Source organism: Podarcis liolepis (assembly GCF_965112155.1).
Source record: "Podarcis liolepis genome assembly, chromosome: 7".
NCBI lineage: Eukaryota > Metazoa > Chordata > Lepidosauria > Squamata > Lacertidae > Podarcis > Podarcis liolepis.
Window position 1 is genome coordinate 79,109,063 of NC_139561.1, and position 15,115 is coordinate 79,124,177.

General features: G+C 41.8%; 1 protein-coding gene across 1 annotated transcript in view; it reads left to right on the top strand.

Annotated features, from left to right (window-relative positions):
• Nucleotides 1-347: 347 nt before the first annotated feature.
• Nucleotides 348-15,115, top strand: part of LOC310711155 (phospholipase A2 inhibitor and Ly6/PLAUR domain-containing protein-like) — a gene marked incomplete at its 5' end in the record, with an annotated part of 221,386 nt that continues 206,618 nt past the window's right edge. Inside the window, 3 exons of the mRNA XM_083512623.1 lie at nt 348-396; nt 2,830-2,979; nt 5,228-5,374. Coding sequence (XP_083368749.1) covers nt 348-396; nt 2,830-2,979; nt 5,228-5,374 — 346 coding nt within the window. The remainder of the gene's footprint in view (nt 397-2,829; nt 2,980-5,227; nt 5,375-15,115) is intronic.

A 15,115-nucleotide genomic window follows, 5' to 3' on the forward strand; every position in this document is an offset into this window, starting at 1 on the left:
GTTGTTGTTGTTGTTGTTGTTGTTGTTGTTGTTGTTGTTGTTGTTGTTGTTGTTATTATTATTATTATTATTGGGAATAAATCTGAGAGGTGTCTATTAACAAGTAATGAGATTATAGAGAAATGATTTAGACAATTCCAACAGTGAGCTTTGAATTTTAATATGTCCCTCTTTATCTTTGTAATGAACAAACAATCCCCATTTCCAGACCTCACTGAACTATTTGTTCCCAAGTATTGCCTTCGACATGAATCCATGGCCTATAAATCTCTCCAGGCAAGCCTCTACCTGCATCAATTCATTTGATGATCCTTCTCTGCTTTGAGTCTCCTAATCTTTCTAGAATGATGAAGGCACTCCTGAGAGCATGTCTCCTCTTGGCCCTGCTTTCTCCAGGTAAGATGGGGAACATTAAATTACCTTTAGAGGACACTGAAGAGAACTTGCTGCTTGGGAGGGAAGGGAGTTGGGAGTGTAGATCAACACCATAGAGAGCAAGGACTGCTGGGTTACCAAGAGGAAGTAGGGGGGAGTCTAGTCACGAGTTTATTTCTATTGAGTTCCAGCAAAACACACAAATCAAGGATCTCCCTCTGTGTGTGAGTGTGTATTTATATATGTTTGTGTGTTTATATACACACAAATACATACAGAGAGAGAGAGAGAGAGAGAGAGAGAGAGAGAGAGAGAGAGAGATGGTTAGGTGTGGAAACAGATGGGGGATGTGCAAAGGCAAGAGATGGTCAGATGAAAATGTTGGATATGATTTCAAAATGCAGGGAAAGTGTAAGAAGGTGAACAATCTTTTCTTCAATGGGAGAGGGGGAGAAAATAGGACTTAGAAAATAGGACAGAATAGTAATTCCATTGAAATGGAGAGTAAAAGTTGCTTAGGAAAGGAAAGGGGAGAAAACAAAGTATGGCCATAGCAGGAAGAAATTCAATACATTTTAATAAGAAAAAAACCACCCTCTTGGAACAGATCACAGAAACCCACTGCTGAGGATCCAGTTTTGCTACTACTACTCGTTGATTGTGGAAATCTGGGGAGCTGAATTTAAGAAAGCCAGTTTGCTGCAGTGATGAGAGTGTTAGACAAGGATCCAGGAGGCCAGGCTTTGAATCCCTACTGAGCCACAAAGCTCACTGGGGGATCCTAGACCAGGCACTATCCCTCAGCTTAACCTACCTCACAGGAATCTTCTGAGGATTAAATGGGGAGGGGAGAACCAAGTACACAGCCTTGAGCTTGGCTGCAGATACATAAATTTGAAAAATTTGAAATTGAGAGCAAGCGAAACTGATAGATTTGTTCATCCTTGGTCCCGGATCCTGTCCTCACACTGGCCAACCCATTGACTATGAGAAGCACACAATTAGGACCTCAGCAAAGCTTCAACACTCTGTCTTACTGTGGGTTCCAGCAACTTATGTCTGAAATATGCTACTTTTGATATTGGGGGCAGTACATAGCCATCATGATTTGTAGCCACTGAGAGTCTTCTTCTCAGTCAATTTATGCTCTGTTCTAAGCTTGTAACCAAATATTGGGAAGAAAATGTCATTAAGTGGGAGTCGGGATGGGAGGAAAAGTTGGCCATGGGAAAGGGAGGGTTCACCTCCCGACCTCTTGGAAATAATTAAACCAGTGATCTGGTCAATGGCTTCAAGAGCTTTAACTAATGAGTGTTTTACTCATATCATTTCATATTATTCTATTAAAATGCTTATTAAATTGAACCCCTTTTAATTTAAAAGTTTTAATTCACTATCACCTCCTCCTCTGGGTCTCATTAAGCAAACCACGACACCAAATAATAATAATGGTAATGGTAATAATAATCTATGAAGTAATCTTTTGCTACTGTCCTCAGCATTAGCTAGGAAGTGCATAATTGCCTATAACAGGACTGGACTGACAGATCATGGCTATTCGGAAATAACTTGTGACTCCAACCAAGATTCCTGTGTTGCTAGTGCTCTGCGAACAAATATAAGTAAGACTTTGTCTTTTGCTGTTGGATTAGATCCAGGTTATGGTAGGTGAATTTTAAGGGTTCTACTAGCATATAGAAGTCTATGCTGGGGCAACTCACCTATGAAAAAAGTGAGGTGAGGAAACTGTGACACTTCAGCTGTAGATAAATTAGGACTCCCATCAGCCTCCGCTAGCCTGGCCACTAGTCAGGGAAGATGGGAGATGTAGTTCAACAACATCTGAAGTAAGGAATGGCTTGCATATGAAAATGGGGAATCTAACATCACCTGATCACAACCAGTGGCCGAATCTGGGGGCTGATCGCCAAGCTTGAAGAACTCGATTTGCATCAACCAGAAATCCCTATTGACCCACACCAGTGAATTCCAGATTAGTTTTGGTTAGCAAACTAGGGCAATAAGCCTGGAATATAAACTGAACATCCCCTTTGCCATAAATGACCTTAAAATTAAGAGTCCTTTCACAGATCTATAAAAACTATTCAAAAGCTGTGTCTTGCATTGGGAACAAGAGTTCAGGGAAGCATTTTTCCCAACCTGCAAAGTGTTACAATCAACAAGTAGAGAGAGTGCAGTGTATGTCACATGCATTATCAGATTCATAGAGGAAGGCATGAGTCTTTGTGCTACAAATTTGACCTGAAATGAAGTTCTGCATACATTCCATTGCCAAATTTAATAATAATTTTCCATATTGTCAGTTTGAAATGGTCTTGATTCAGGCAACGTAGAAACCTGGAATCATTACAATGAATGTGCCTTAGACGCAATAAATCTGCATCCCGCCCCCGCTCCCCGAACTAAATATTTCTTTCAAATTCTTTTTCATAGTGGATCCCCGAGTGCAACTTTCAAATAAGTGCTCGTCATCCCACTATTGCTTCTCAGGTGATTACAGCTTCACAGCAGCAGATGGCAAATTCTTTCAGATGAAGAGGCACTGCTGCAACACTGATCTGTGTAACAGTGAAACTCTCAGCCGTAAGTTTCTGCATCATTTTAGAATCCTTTTCTTAAAGGAAATAATGTTTTTATTGGGTTTTCTGCAAGTGTAACAAGCATCACATATAAACAAAAGAGAACAAACACAAACACTACATCAAAAGATTAAAGATGAAAACAAAATCTTTTTAAACTGCATATCCTTTCTACTCCAAATTTGTATTTTAACCTCAAGTTTCCTGTACCCTCTCTAATATTACAAGTGTTTTTAAAAACCTGCCAGTGTATTAAGATGTTTACAGTACTTTTGTAAATATATAATAAACATTTCCCATTCTTTTTAAAATTTCTCATCATCTTGGTTTCTGAGCTTTCCAATTAATTTCACCATTTCAGCATAGTCCATTAACTTGGTTTGCCCGTCTTCTTTGGTAGGGATTGCTTCCTCTTTCCATCTTTGGGCTAGCAATGTCCGGGTGGGCGTTGTAACATACGTCAACAATTTCTTCTGGTCTTTTGGAACCTCTGCTCCTATAATACCTATTTAAATGGCTGCTGGTTTTTTGTTTTACAAAAGTTACTCTAAATATTTTTTTCATTTCATTATACAGTGGACGCTCGGATTGCAAACGTGATCCGTGCAGGAGGCACGTTGGCAACCTGCAGTGGCGCGTCTGTGCACATGTTGGTTGCGATTCGGCGCTTCTGCACATGTGCAAAGCGCAATCTAGCGATTTGGTGAAGCCCTGGATCCTTAGTATATTAGCAGTACTCAGAGAACCTGAGCCTCATTCAAATGGGGTGAGACATCCCCAGATGGATCAGGTTCAGTTGAGCAGCTCCAGCACTATTAGGGTCTCTCAAGGGGGGTAGAGGCAGGCAGGATGGAGAGGCAGGAATGAGGAGAAATTGTGAAAAAGATGGACCTACTGGGCAGCTGAAAAGGGATGGGTTGTCTTTCCAAAAAGGCCTCTTCTTATTCCTGCCCCTTGTAGCAGCAACCTGCAGGATCAGATCCTCCTTCTGATAGGTGGGAGGATCTGATCCTGCACAGTGCCAGTGCCCCTTGTCCCAGCCATATTTTTACTGGATGTTAAAATGTTGTTACACATCACCCCTATATCCAAGTGATTTGAGATTCTAGGGGTACCAGGCATGCTTCAACCCAGGGTCTGTGTTTCTTGTGGGACCAAAATACACAGCTGACATTTTGGTGCCTTTATGATTTATTCTTTATTGATAAATAGATACAACCTGAATCCTAGAATGAAGGTGTCCACAACAAGGAGTTCTGTCCCTCTCATAGGCACAGTAGCATTCTTGTTTTGGAAGCTTGTCTTTTCCTGAGAACGGTCACATCCCTCATATTCTAATAAAACTTAACCCTATTACACAGGGAGCAGCCTCCATTCCTTTGAGGTGTTGCTGTGCTAATCTGTTATTTTAATGACCGACTTCTGCAGATGGTCACCTCACAAGTAGATTGCTTCTGACATAAATCAAGATAATTTGCTAGAATCAAGAGGTGTCTAACAAGCCAAAATTAAGACCTTGGCCTAGAATAATTAACTCAGTGGGTAAGTCCCCCCCAAAAGACCTGGGCCAAGAATACAAAGTTTCGGTAACGGGTAAAGGGGACCCCTGACCATTAGGTCCAGTCATGACCGACTCTGGGGTTGTGGTGCTCATCTCACTCTATAGGCCAAGGGAGCCGGCGTTTGTCCACAGACAGCTTCCGGGTCATGTGGCCAGCATGACTAAGCCGCTTCTGGCAAACCAGAGCAGCGCACAGAAACACCGTTTACCTTCCCGCCGGAGCGGTACCTATTTAACTACTTGCACTTTTACATGCTTTGGAACTGCTAGGTTGGCAGGAGCAGGGACCAAGCAACGGGAGCTCACCCCGTCACGGGGATTCGAACCACTGACCTTCTGCTTGGCAAGTCCTAGGTTCTGTGGTTTAACCCACAGCGCCACCCGCGTCACTCAATACAAAGTTTAAGACACCTTTATAACATTCCCTATGCTTTTTAGCCTGTGAATGATCTATTTCAAACAGAATAATTGGATATCTAGGCTCATGAACAGTTTATGGTCCCTTCAAGTTAACGTTCAATTTTTTCAAATATTGACCTTACAACCCACATAGTTTATCCAAGTGTCCTCCTAAATCAGCCTTTGCTGGTCCTGGTCAGTCTTTTAATTGGCAGAATAAGTGAATTATCACACACAGATACAAAAACAGACAAAACCATTAACATGCTCCGTATATTTGTGATCTTGGCAGTTCCTGATCGGAACATGATGGTTGAAAATGGTCTGCGGTGTCCAGCCTGCTTCTCCAAAGGAAACAAAAAGTGTAAAAGTGAGAAGACCGTCAACTGCCTTGAGAATGAGACCAAGTGTGTGGATTTTAAAGGAGTTTTCACTAGAGGTAACACTGCTACTCAAACAGGGGGGAAAGGCCTAGTCTTCGGCTGGGTCATAAAGACTCCCTCCTGTTTTCCTTCTCGCCCCCCCCCCCCTTTCCCTTTCATGTTGCTGGAAAAGTGAGAGGGAACACATCTCTCACTGGTCCCACTCTGCACCCTTCCTTAGTGTTTTGCCTGCCTGGACTGTGTCTTTTATCTCTCATAATGCCACTGGCTTGTACAGAAGCAGGGTTAAAAGTGAGATATGCATATAAAATACCCTTCCAAACAAAAGTAAAAAGTGCATTGATTGCTCCACCCCAGTTGCATCTGGATCTCTCCACCAATGAGATCCAGTCCAGGACAAACTATATCCCTCTTGCTCAAAAAACATATTTATTATGTAAAATGAATGTAATAGATTTCCTTAAATTCTGTGACAATGAGCAGTATCTGGCTAACTCAGTGCAAGAATTTACAAAATAAAAAAATTCCTTCCAATAGCACCTTAAAGACCAACTAAGTTAGTTCTTGGTATGAGCTTTCGTGTGCATGCACACTTCTTCAGATACCTGTATCTGAAGAAGTGTGCATGCACACGAAAGCTCATACCAAGAACTAACTTAGTTGGTCTTTAAGGTGCTATTGGAAGGAATTTTTTTATTTTGACTATGGCAGACCAACACGGCTACCTATCTACTACAAGAATTTACAGTTGTGCAACCGAATATCTGGGCTCTTCTGCCTGCATGTGCTCTATTTCCTCCCAAAATCTGCTCCACAATTGTGGAAACTCCCAGAATGGTTTTAGGGGATACACAGGGGGAGGAAAAGAGGGAGGCTATGTTCCTTTCCAAAAGCATACATCATTTTGCCGATGTCATGAGTTAGCTACATTCGTAAAAATATAAAGCACTTTATATGCGTTACAACATTATGGAATTGATGTTGTGGAGTCCCACCTTTCACCAATGGGATTTCCATGTATGAATTTTACAGCGTATTAAACTGAATCACTTTTTTGATGTGTCTAGATCCAGTCTTAGATGCATAGCTCCAGATCAACATAGTTTTGAGGAATAATGATGGGGTTTTTTTTTGGGGGGGGGGATTGCCAAATCCCTCCTTTCTGAAAAGAAGAGGGAATTTGGAATGAATGGAGGAGGGGCATATGGGCTGATTTGCCCCATGAGGGAAGAGGCAGAGTCCAGGCCATTTGAGCTGCCTTTGCCATACATTCTTTCTTCTCATCCTTCTCCTGCCCTTTACGCCTGGGCTTTTGCTACTTTCTCTTTTGAGGGCTGAGTAAGAATTCTGAGGGGAGTTCCTGATTGGCTCTTGGGATCCCCCCTTTTCACCTACTTCATGTTAGATGAGTTTGAAATGAAAATAGATATGGTAAAATAAAAGGAGGATCCTCTGGATGCTTAGATGATAGTGGGGCAATGAGGGAGCCTCAGTGGACATCCAACCGTCCTGAGAGACAATGGAGTGCACCCCAAGCTTGTTTAATGCCACATCCACATACTCAAGGCTTGTTTTCAAATCCTCTAATTTCAATATATTTTATAAATATAGCCTGTTTATTAATAATCTTCATTTCTTGAGACTCCTTTGGGTATGATGGCAATTTTGAATTACATAAGGGTTATTTTTTTTACCCAAACTACTAATGGTGAAAATTATGAAACCCAGCCAGATGGGTGGGGTATAAATAATAAATTAGTAGTAGTATTATTCTTGTATATTCATCTTTGGATGAAATTATAATATTGTTCAGATTTCTGAAATATACATATTTTAAAATTAACTTATTAAATTTTTATTCACCATCACAGGTACCATCTTTTCGTCCCTGGGTAAAGGACTAATGTCAGCATTTCTTCCCTTTTTTCAGCTCTTTTTATCGCTGACAATTTTTCTTTCCAAGGCTGTGGAACAACAGATTTTTGTGGCATCCGAAAAAAAGGAAAGGAAGTTGGAGCAGGAATATATGCCCTTTTAGTTGCGCGAGAAAGATGTTATAATGCTTCACGAATATCACACCACCCTGAACATGAAGAGTAATTTGCACAGTGTAGGCAATGAGGGGGAATTGGAGGCCTAGTGGTGAAATTCAGGACTCAGGAAGTCTAGTTCTTTCTTTTTTGCTTTTGGTGGAGATAAAGGGAAGCAAGTGGTAGAGAAAAAGGGGTCAGAATGTGGGGGGTTCTAACTTCAAAGAGCCTTGTAGTGTATCATTAAAAAGCAGTTAAGTTTTCATTATGATTATTACAATACAAAATAAATGGTTATGGGAAATAAAATGTTGGTTCTTGGATGTTTCTTTCAGATACAAATGTGATTAATATTTATTGGTTTAGCCGAAGATATTACAAAAGAAAAAATACATAAAACGGGATAAAAACATAATAAAATACATTACACAATTATAATTATAATTAAAATACATTCTACAATTTAACTCGGAGCATCTTTTCAACTCCGGCACCTCTCAGGTGGGCGCCATTACCATTTTAAGAGAACAAGGAAGAATTCCATGGTGAGCTCTTGCACCTGTAAATCTAGAAAAAATAGCACTGATCCCAACATACTATTCCCATTATAATCATCCTGTCTTTTTATAATTAAGTTTTAGTTTTTCTTCCATTACCAATTGATTTAAAACACCAAGTCTTCTTTCAGAAGAATACTTTGGAATGGAGAAGCATGTAGGCTGAAAGTTACAGGACCCTTGGGGCAATCATGGCGGAGCTTCAGTATCAGGATTCAGGTCCAGTTTCCCAGTCAATGGTGTATCATTCCTGGACTCAGTCAGCTCATCTTTCCTGACACTAATCTACAGGCCAAGGCATTAGTAGTATAAGGATACTACCTTCTGCCAATTGCTTATGCGCCACTGCCATAGAGTTTGATTGATGATGTCATATGACACTTCACCCCATAAGTCCCATCCAAGAAGGCCCACCTCCAAGGGACACTATGAAATAACCTGGGGACGGGCATCCACGTAACTCATCTGTGATGATGACACACTACTGCTTCCTTCAAGTAGGCAGGGACCCCCCTGTATTGCAAGGAGGCATTAATCACCTCCCTGACCCAGTCAGCTTGAGGCATCTAATCATAAGCCTGCATTTTATTAATGTTTGATCAGGGCTTGTATATTAAAGAGGGCTTAGATTTTCAAAAGTTTCATGCCAGGCACAAGACCTGCTGCTTAGAGAACCTTGACAGTGTTTTCCTCTTAGACAAGGGGCCCCCTTGATTGATAGCAGAAAACAATTCTCAAAGTCGTAAAAGCTGAAATTACAGGCTGAGAACGAGGACACTGACCCTACATGTTACAGAAGATAAAAAAGGCAGAGATGAACATAATTAGGAATGAGTAAATAGTAAAATAATACCAATGTGCCTCCCAGTAAAATGAGCCAGATCTTCTTTCTAAGGTTAAAAGGCCAAGACCAAATGGAGAGGCATCTAGCTGGCAGAAAGAGAGCATTTTTGGGAGAGCATTTTTGGGAAGTCTTTTAAAGCTGTTTCTTTCTTAAACTGAGAAAGTTAGAGGGCAATAAATGTTGGGAAGAGCTAAGGGGAAAGCAGCTGGCTGAAGGGGGGGATGTAAACTGAAGAGGCTTCTTCTGAAACTGTTTTAAACTGAGTTCCTTTTTCTACTTTACAAAGGCCTTATTCTTTTTAAGAGGCTACCTGTGTTGTGTATTAAGTGTATTGGCATAGATGTAATTATGCAAAGGATTTAAGAAATGCTAGATTCTTATTTATCCTGGAATTAAGTCAGCCACCAGCCTAGCCCCCCTGCCAGACAGGAAGACGCCATCCAAGCAGTCCTGATATATAGCTGTCAGACATTTGTTTAGAAACCTTCAAATGAAGGAGATCTTTCAATGTTGATGTGAAACTCAAGATCCTTGACATATGTTTAAGATAAAAATTTAAGATTAACCATTTGTTTTAGAAGGCAATAGGGCAAGGAGGGCAAGAGGTGAGCTGGTAATTAAGATTCCTTGTTGAGACACATGTAAGATATATTACTACTTATTTGTCATTTATAGATGTAACAATATATAGCTCTTTGTGTTCCATATAAGGACAGGAGGATATGGGTGTATCTTTTTGTGATTGGTTATAGCAATCAGCCAATAGGAAATTCAACCAGGCTGATTGGACAGAGGCAGCCAAAGGAGGAGCAAGGGGCCTGGGCTGAGGGAATATAAGTGCTGGCCATAATGGCAGGAGGCCAGGCCAGAGCTTGGTAACCATATACCAATGTGCCTCTCATTTATTTGTCTGACAAATAAATTATTATTTTAAATTCTCTATTGCTGCGTTGAATATTTCATTCCAGCTAAGCGTTAACCACAAGCAGGGTGCTACAAGCTGTCCCCTCCCTGCTCCTTTTCCTCAGACAAGAGGGGCAAGGGGAAATGTCCTTGAATCTTACCAACTGATACTCATCCAACACAACAGGGCTAGACAGTGCTCTGGACACCCCCTGAGATTCAACCTCAAAATGCTTTGCAAAAAGTCACAGCATTGACAAGTCACAAGCACCCTCCCTGGCTCCCAATGACAAGCCCTCCTCATTTTCACCTTGGAACATTTCTTTTCTCACCCTGCCTCTCACCCTGGGAGATACCCACTTTGCCACCTCTCTACCTGGATACTGGCATCAGCTTGAGATCCCCCACCACACCACTTGACAGCACATTAAGTCTTTTGTTTTATTTTATTTTTAAAGCACAGACCAATACTTATCACCATGTGTTTTTGATACATACTGTACCAATGCCTTGTCATCTCCACACACACCCCAACTCTGCTTTAGTGGTTTCCTGAATAATGAAACATTGAAAATAAACAAGAGGGGAAATGCCACATTTTGTTAGATGTGATTACATACATATTCCATTGTTTAGTCGTGTCCAACTCTTCATGACCCCATGGACCAGAGCACGCCAGGCACTTCTGTCTTCCTCTGCCTCCCTCAGTTTGGTCTACTAACTCATGTTATTAGCTTCGAGAACACTGTCCAACCATCTCGTCCTCTGTCATCCCATTCTCCTTGTGCCTTCAATCTTTCCCAAGATCAGGGTCTTTTCCAGGGAATCTTCTCTTCTCCTTTCTCCATCCCTTCGAAATTCTGTTAGTATAAGCAAATACTAAAGACACACCGATTCAAAGGAAATGAATAGAAAGAGGTATATTTAAATAATATTAAGAGCAATAATGATGGTCATGATGATGATGATATTAGGGTGTATAAAAAAGAGAACACAATAAAAGCAGGAATGGGAGGAGAAAAGAAAGGGGTAAATATGAGGAAAAGTAAAGGAAGGAAGGAAGGAAGGAAGGAAGGAAGGAAGGAAGGAAGGAAGGAAGGGCAAAAGAGAAAGATTGGGAAGGGAGGAATGTGTGTGCGTGTTTAAAATGCAGATGAAAGCCGTTCAGGAGTCAGATCACTGAAAACAGGTTACAAGAAAAGATGTTATCTACAACTCTTTCATTCCTGTAGCTTATGAAATGGACCCATCATTTCAAGAGCTTGTTCTCTTGTTGGCTCTTAAACACAAGGCCAAACTCCCAGAATATTAGTATGTCAACACTCTTGCTAACAATTCTTCCCTTCAGGTCCAGGGAACACCTGTGGGTACAAAGGACATCTGAGTGATTCCAGAAAGTAGGAGCTAAATCACCAAAATATATAGCACAGAAAACTCAAAAAGATCTGATACACTGGTTTCAATCAAAAAATTCAGAATTACATATTTATTTAAGACAAATAAAACAACAGTGTAGTAAGCACCCTGTTACCAAATAGGAATAAAGGATGGTAGAAGAAGGTCAGTTAGGAATTTGGGAATATTTGGGAAAATATGTACACAGAAAAAAACAAGTCTAAACTAGTATATTTTAACAGCTGTCAGGTGGCAGAGGAACCAACAACCACGGCAGGTTGCCAGGAACGGATAACACAAGAAAATTTCCTTCCCATCTGCTTTTTATTCAATGTTTACAGGGAGGTGCTTGGGAATTCAGCCTCTTGGAGAAATGGCATAGTCCTGAGTAAATCTCCACTCCCCTTCTTTCCCACTTCCTCATTCGTCAACAGCACCACCCCCTCTATGGTTGCCTCTTAGGGCCATTTGTCTTTGAGCTCTTTGCTCGCAGGGTTCAGGGAGATGGTGGATCTGAAATGCTTTCTAGTGATAACGTGTCAGCCAGCTGCTCTGGATCTGCCTCCTCCTACTCTCCCATTATTCCCAAACTTCTCCCCTCATCTTCCTCTGAATTGTGATCTCCCTCAAACCTCTGTCGCAATTCTGAACTGTCTTCTTCTCTGGAAGGGTCAGGTTGGGGAGGCAGTCTCCACCATTCCTCCTCTGCCCAGTCCCTGACATCACTTCCCACTCCAGAGCCCTCCTCCACCCATCCCAGTAGTTTTGGTCAGTTGGGGTGGCATGTATGCAACGCCCTTTGCAAGTATGGTGAATGGACATGTTCTGCATACTCCCATGATCTTTCTTCTGGTCAACACCCCTCCCACGCAATCAGGTATTGCAACTTCTTTCTTTGCATCCTGGAGTCTAGAATTTGTTCTACTTCGTACTCTTCCTCTCCTTCTCCCATGTCTAGGTGCCTGGTAAGGGTGTGCAGGCACGACGGGTGACAAGACTGATCTGTGCAAGATGGGGTGAATCTTCATAGACACAGGCAATTGGAACCAGAAAGTCAGAGAGTTGATCTGGTCCACAACTTCAAACGGGCCCACTCTTTGGGTTCAGTTTCCTGCACATGCCCTTTTGTGGCAAATCAGGTTTTGACAGCCACACCTGATCTTCCACATTAATCTCAGAGCCAGGTTGTCAGTGCACATTGGACAATTTCTTATAGGCCTCTTTAGCACAGTCCAAACGCTCTTTTAGCAAAGTCTGCATTGCTGACAGTTCTTCTACAATGTCTTTTGCTGCCAGAACCGACGGGGTGTCAGTCGGGGTTGGGAAGCTTGCAAGGATGGTATCCATAATGGACAACACTACTTTGTGACACACAAAGAGGATGTGGTAACCATCAATGCATGTGTATCCCTTTATAGATCACATTTTCCGCTGTGATCTGCAACAATAGATATTCAGAGGCTTACTAGTTCTCATACTGGAGGGAAAATAGCTATCATAACTATATTAAAAACAAAATACCATACTGATAATTTACAAAACTGACAGTGTAAACTTGAAGGACCCCATGGATACAAGCAGGTTCCAGGTTCACCTGATTTCTGGGAAGAGCATGTGTGTGACATGCTAATTGTTTATTACTTTGTGCCTCGTTAGGATTAGTTTGTTTCCAGCTCAGCTTTGCCATAAAGCCTGAGGGAGGAACACATTTATTAAAAGTGTAAATGTGGTTGAACTGGAAGAGGCACCTGGCTGCCTCCCACAGAGTTCCTTAAAAAGATTGCCTCTAATATGAAAAAAGAGATTTGTGTTACAATATAGGATGCACTCCCTATTTTCATAATTTCTTGCTCCTCACTGGACCAGTCCTTCCCAATTGGAATCTTTGGTCTCCCTTCCTTGGCCCATGAATTCCTCCAAGTCAACTTCTTCTTCCAGCGGTCACCTGTTGGTTCATTCCTCATTGGCTTCTAATCACTCAGGCATTATGAGGGTCTTCTTGAGTATATAGGGACGCAGGTGGCGCTGTGGGTAAAAGCCTCAGTGCCTAGGGCTGGCCGATCGAAAGGTCGGTGGTTCGAATTCCTGCGGCGGGGTGCGCTCCCGTCGTTCGGTCCCAGCGCCTGCCAACCTAGCAGTTCGAAAGCACCCCCGGGTGCAAGTAGATAAATAGGGACCGCTTACCAGCGGGAAGGTAAATGGCGTTTCCGTGTGCGGCTCTGGTTCGCCAGAGCAGCGATGTCACGCTGGCCATGTGACCCGGAAGTGTCTTTGGACAGCGCTGGCCCCCGGCCTCTTGAGTGAGATGGGCGCACAACCCTAGAGTCTGGCAAGACTGGCCCATACGGGCAGGGGTACCTCTTGAGTATATGCTTCTTCCTTGAAGAGTTGGTTCCGACTACTGCTCAGGCTAAACAATACAGTGTGGGAGCAGTGCAATGGTTGGGTAAGCCCCTTCCTTCTGGTCTGAAAGAATTAGCAAAAGGAGGTCTTCTGGCAGGAGGTGTGAGCACTCTGACAGGATCCTGGAGTCAAATGGCCTTTCCCACAAAGCCATTAAGCACTAACTAGGCTTTGGGAAGCAGCCCTCCTGTCTCTTTCCCAATGCTGCTGCCACCCCAGGAGCTACTTACGTGGCCCTTCTCTGCTGGCAGGGAGAAATCTGGACACCCTGGAATCAAGGCACAACGCAGGACAGCTTAAGGAATTCCGTAGCCATTCCAGCCAAATCAGGACTGCTGAGGCGTATGCATTTAAATCAGCTTTAAAATAAATTTCCCTCCAAGGTGAATGGATTCTTGAACTGTAAGGAGTATATGAGAACATTTACAAAGCAAAATGGTCAGAGCTGGAGGACCATAGGATTGGCGTAAAAGTCCACTGCCTTTTGAATATGACTTTTTGTATGTTGTGCTTTAAAAAGCTAAGGTACCTGGACATACAAACATTGTTAGGCCCAGCAAGTCTCTTTCACCACCTGTTCTAACTCTTTTATCATTTCACTTATTTGAGAGATGTTTCATCTTGTATTGAGGTTAGATGATATAACCATGCATTCAAAAACTGCCAAATCTCTGCTTGCCTGCAGTTTTACATTAAAAACAAAACTTTGATGCTTTATATCAGGAAATACCATACTTCCCCATTCCAAACTATTGATTTGAAGGATACACATTTTAGAAGCAACTTTTTATTTGCCACAATCATTTATGTTTATCATAATAACCACATTGATAGACAATAATACAGCACTATTTTCTCTGTGTCCTGCAACCCATTTCCCTCCATGAACAGCAAAAAAAAGAGGAAGAGACAGGGATCCCAATGCCTGACTCTCACCACTAGGAATAACCCTCACATTGATATGAATTATTGAATTCACAAGGAGGAGATTTATGCTGAACCATAATTACCCATCAATGTGAGGCTGGTGTTAGATATGTGAAGGATTATAATAGTTATTTCAACTGGAAAAGCTTCTGAGGCAGTGGAGATAAAGGGAAGTGCCAGAGAAACCAAAACTCCAAAGTATACTTTGAAGAAGTACTATACTATACAAAACTATACAGACTTATCTGTGAGTAAGACCCATTGAAATCCGTGGCAGTTACATCTAGATAGACAGGTATAGAATTGCACTGTAATCCCTTTGAAATAAATGGTTATTAGTTCAACCAAAAGTGCATAGGAGTGTGCTGAAATCCCTAGGAGTTTGCTCCAATCCTTCCAGCCAAATATATTTATTGGTGAGGGATGGGGTGGAAAATTGAGAAATATCTTTCGCTTTCAAGGAAGGAAGCAAACTTCCTTTGAAACTGGAGGTGGAACATAGATATAGTGGGTTATTTTGCCCTGCCTGAGTTTGTCTAATCCTCTTTTCAAGTAATCTAAGCTGGTGGCCATCACTGCCTCCTATGGAAGTGAGTTCCATGATTGAACTATGAACTGCATAAAATATTATACAGCATATAGCTTCTGAACTACACTAAGCATGCTTCATCCCTACTTTTAACTATCTTAGCTAAAATATTTGTGATATTATGGGGTTAATCATTAAATAGAATACTT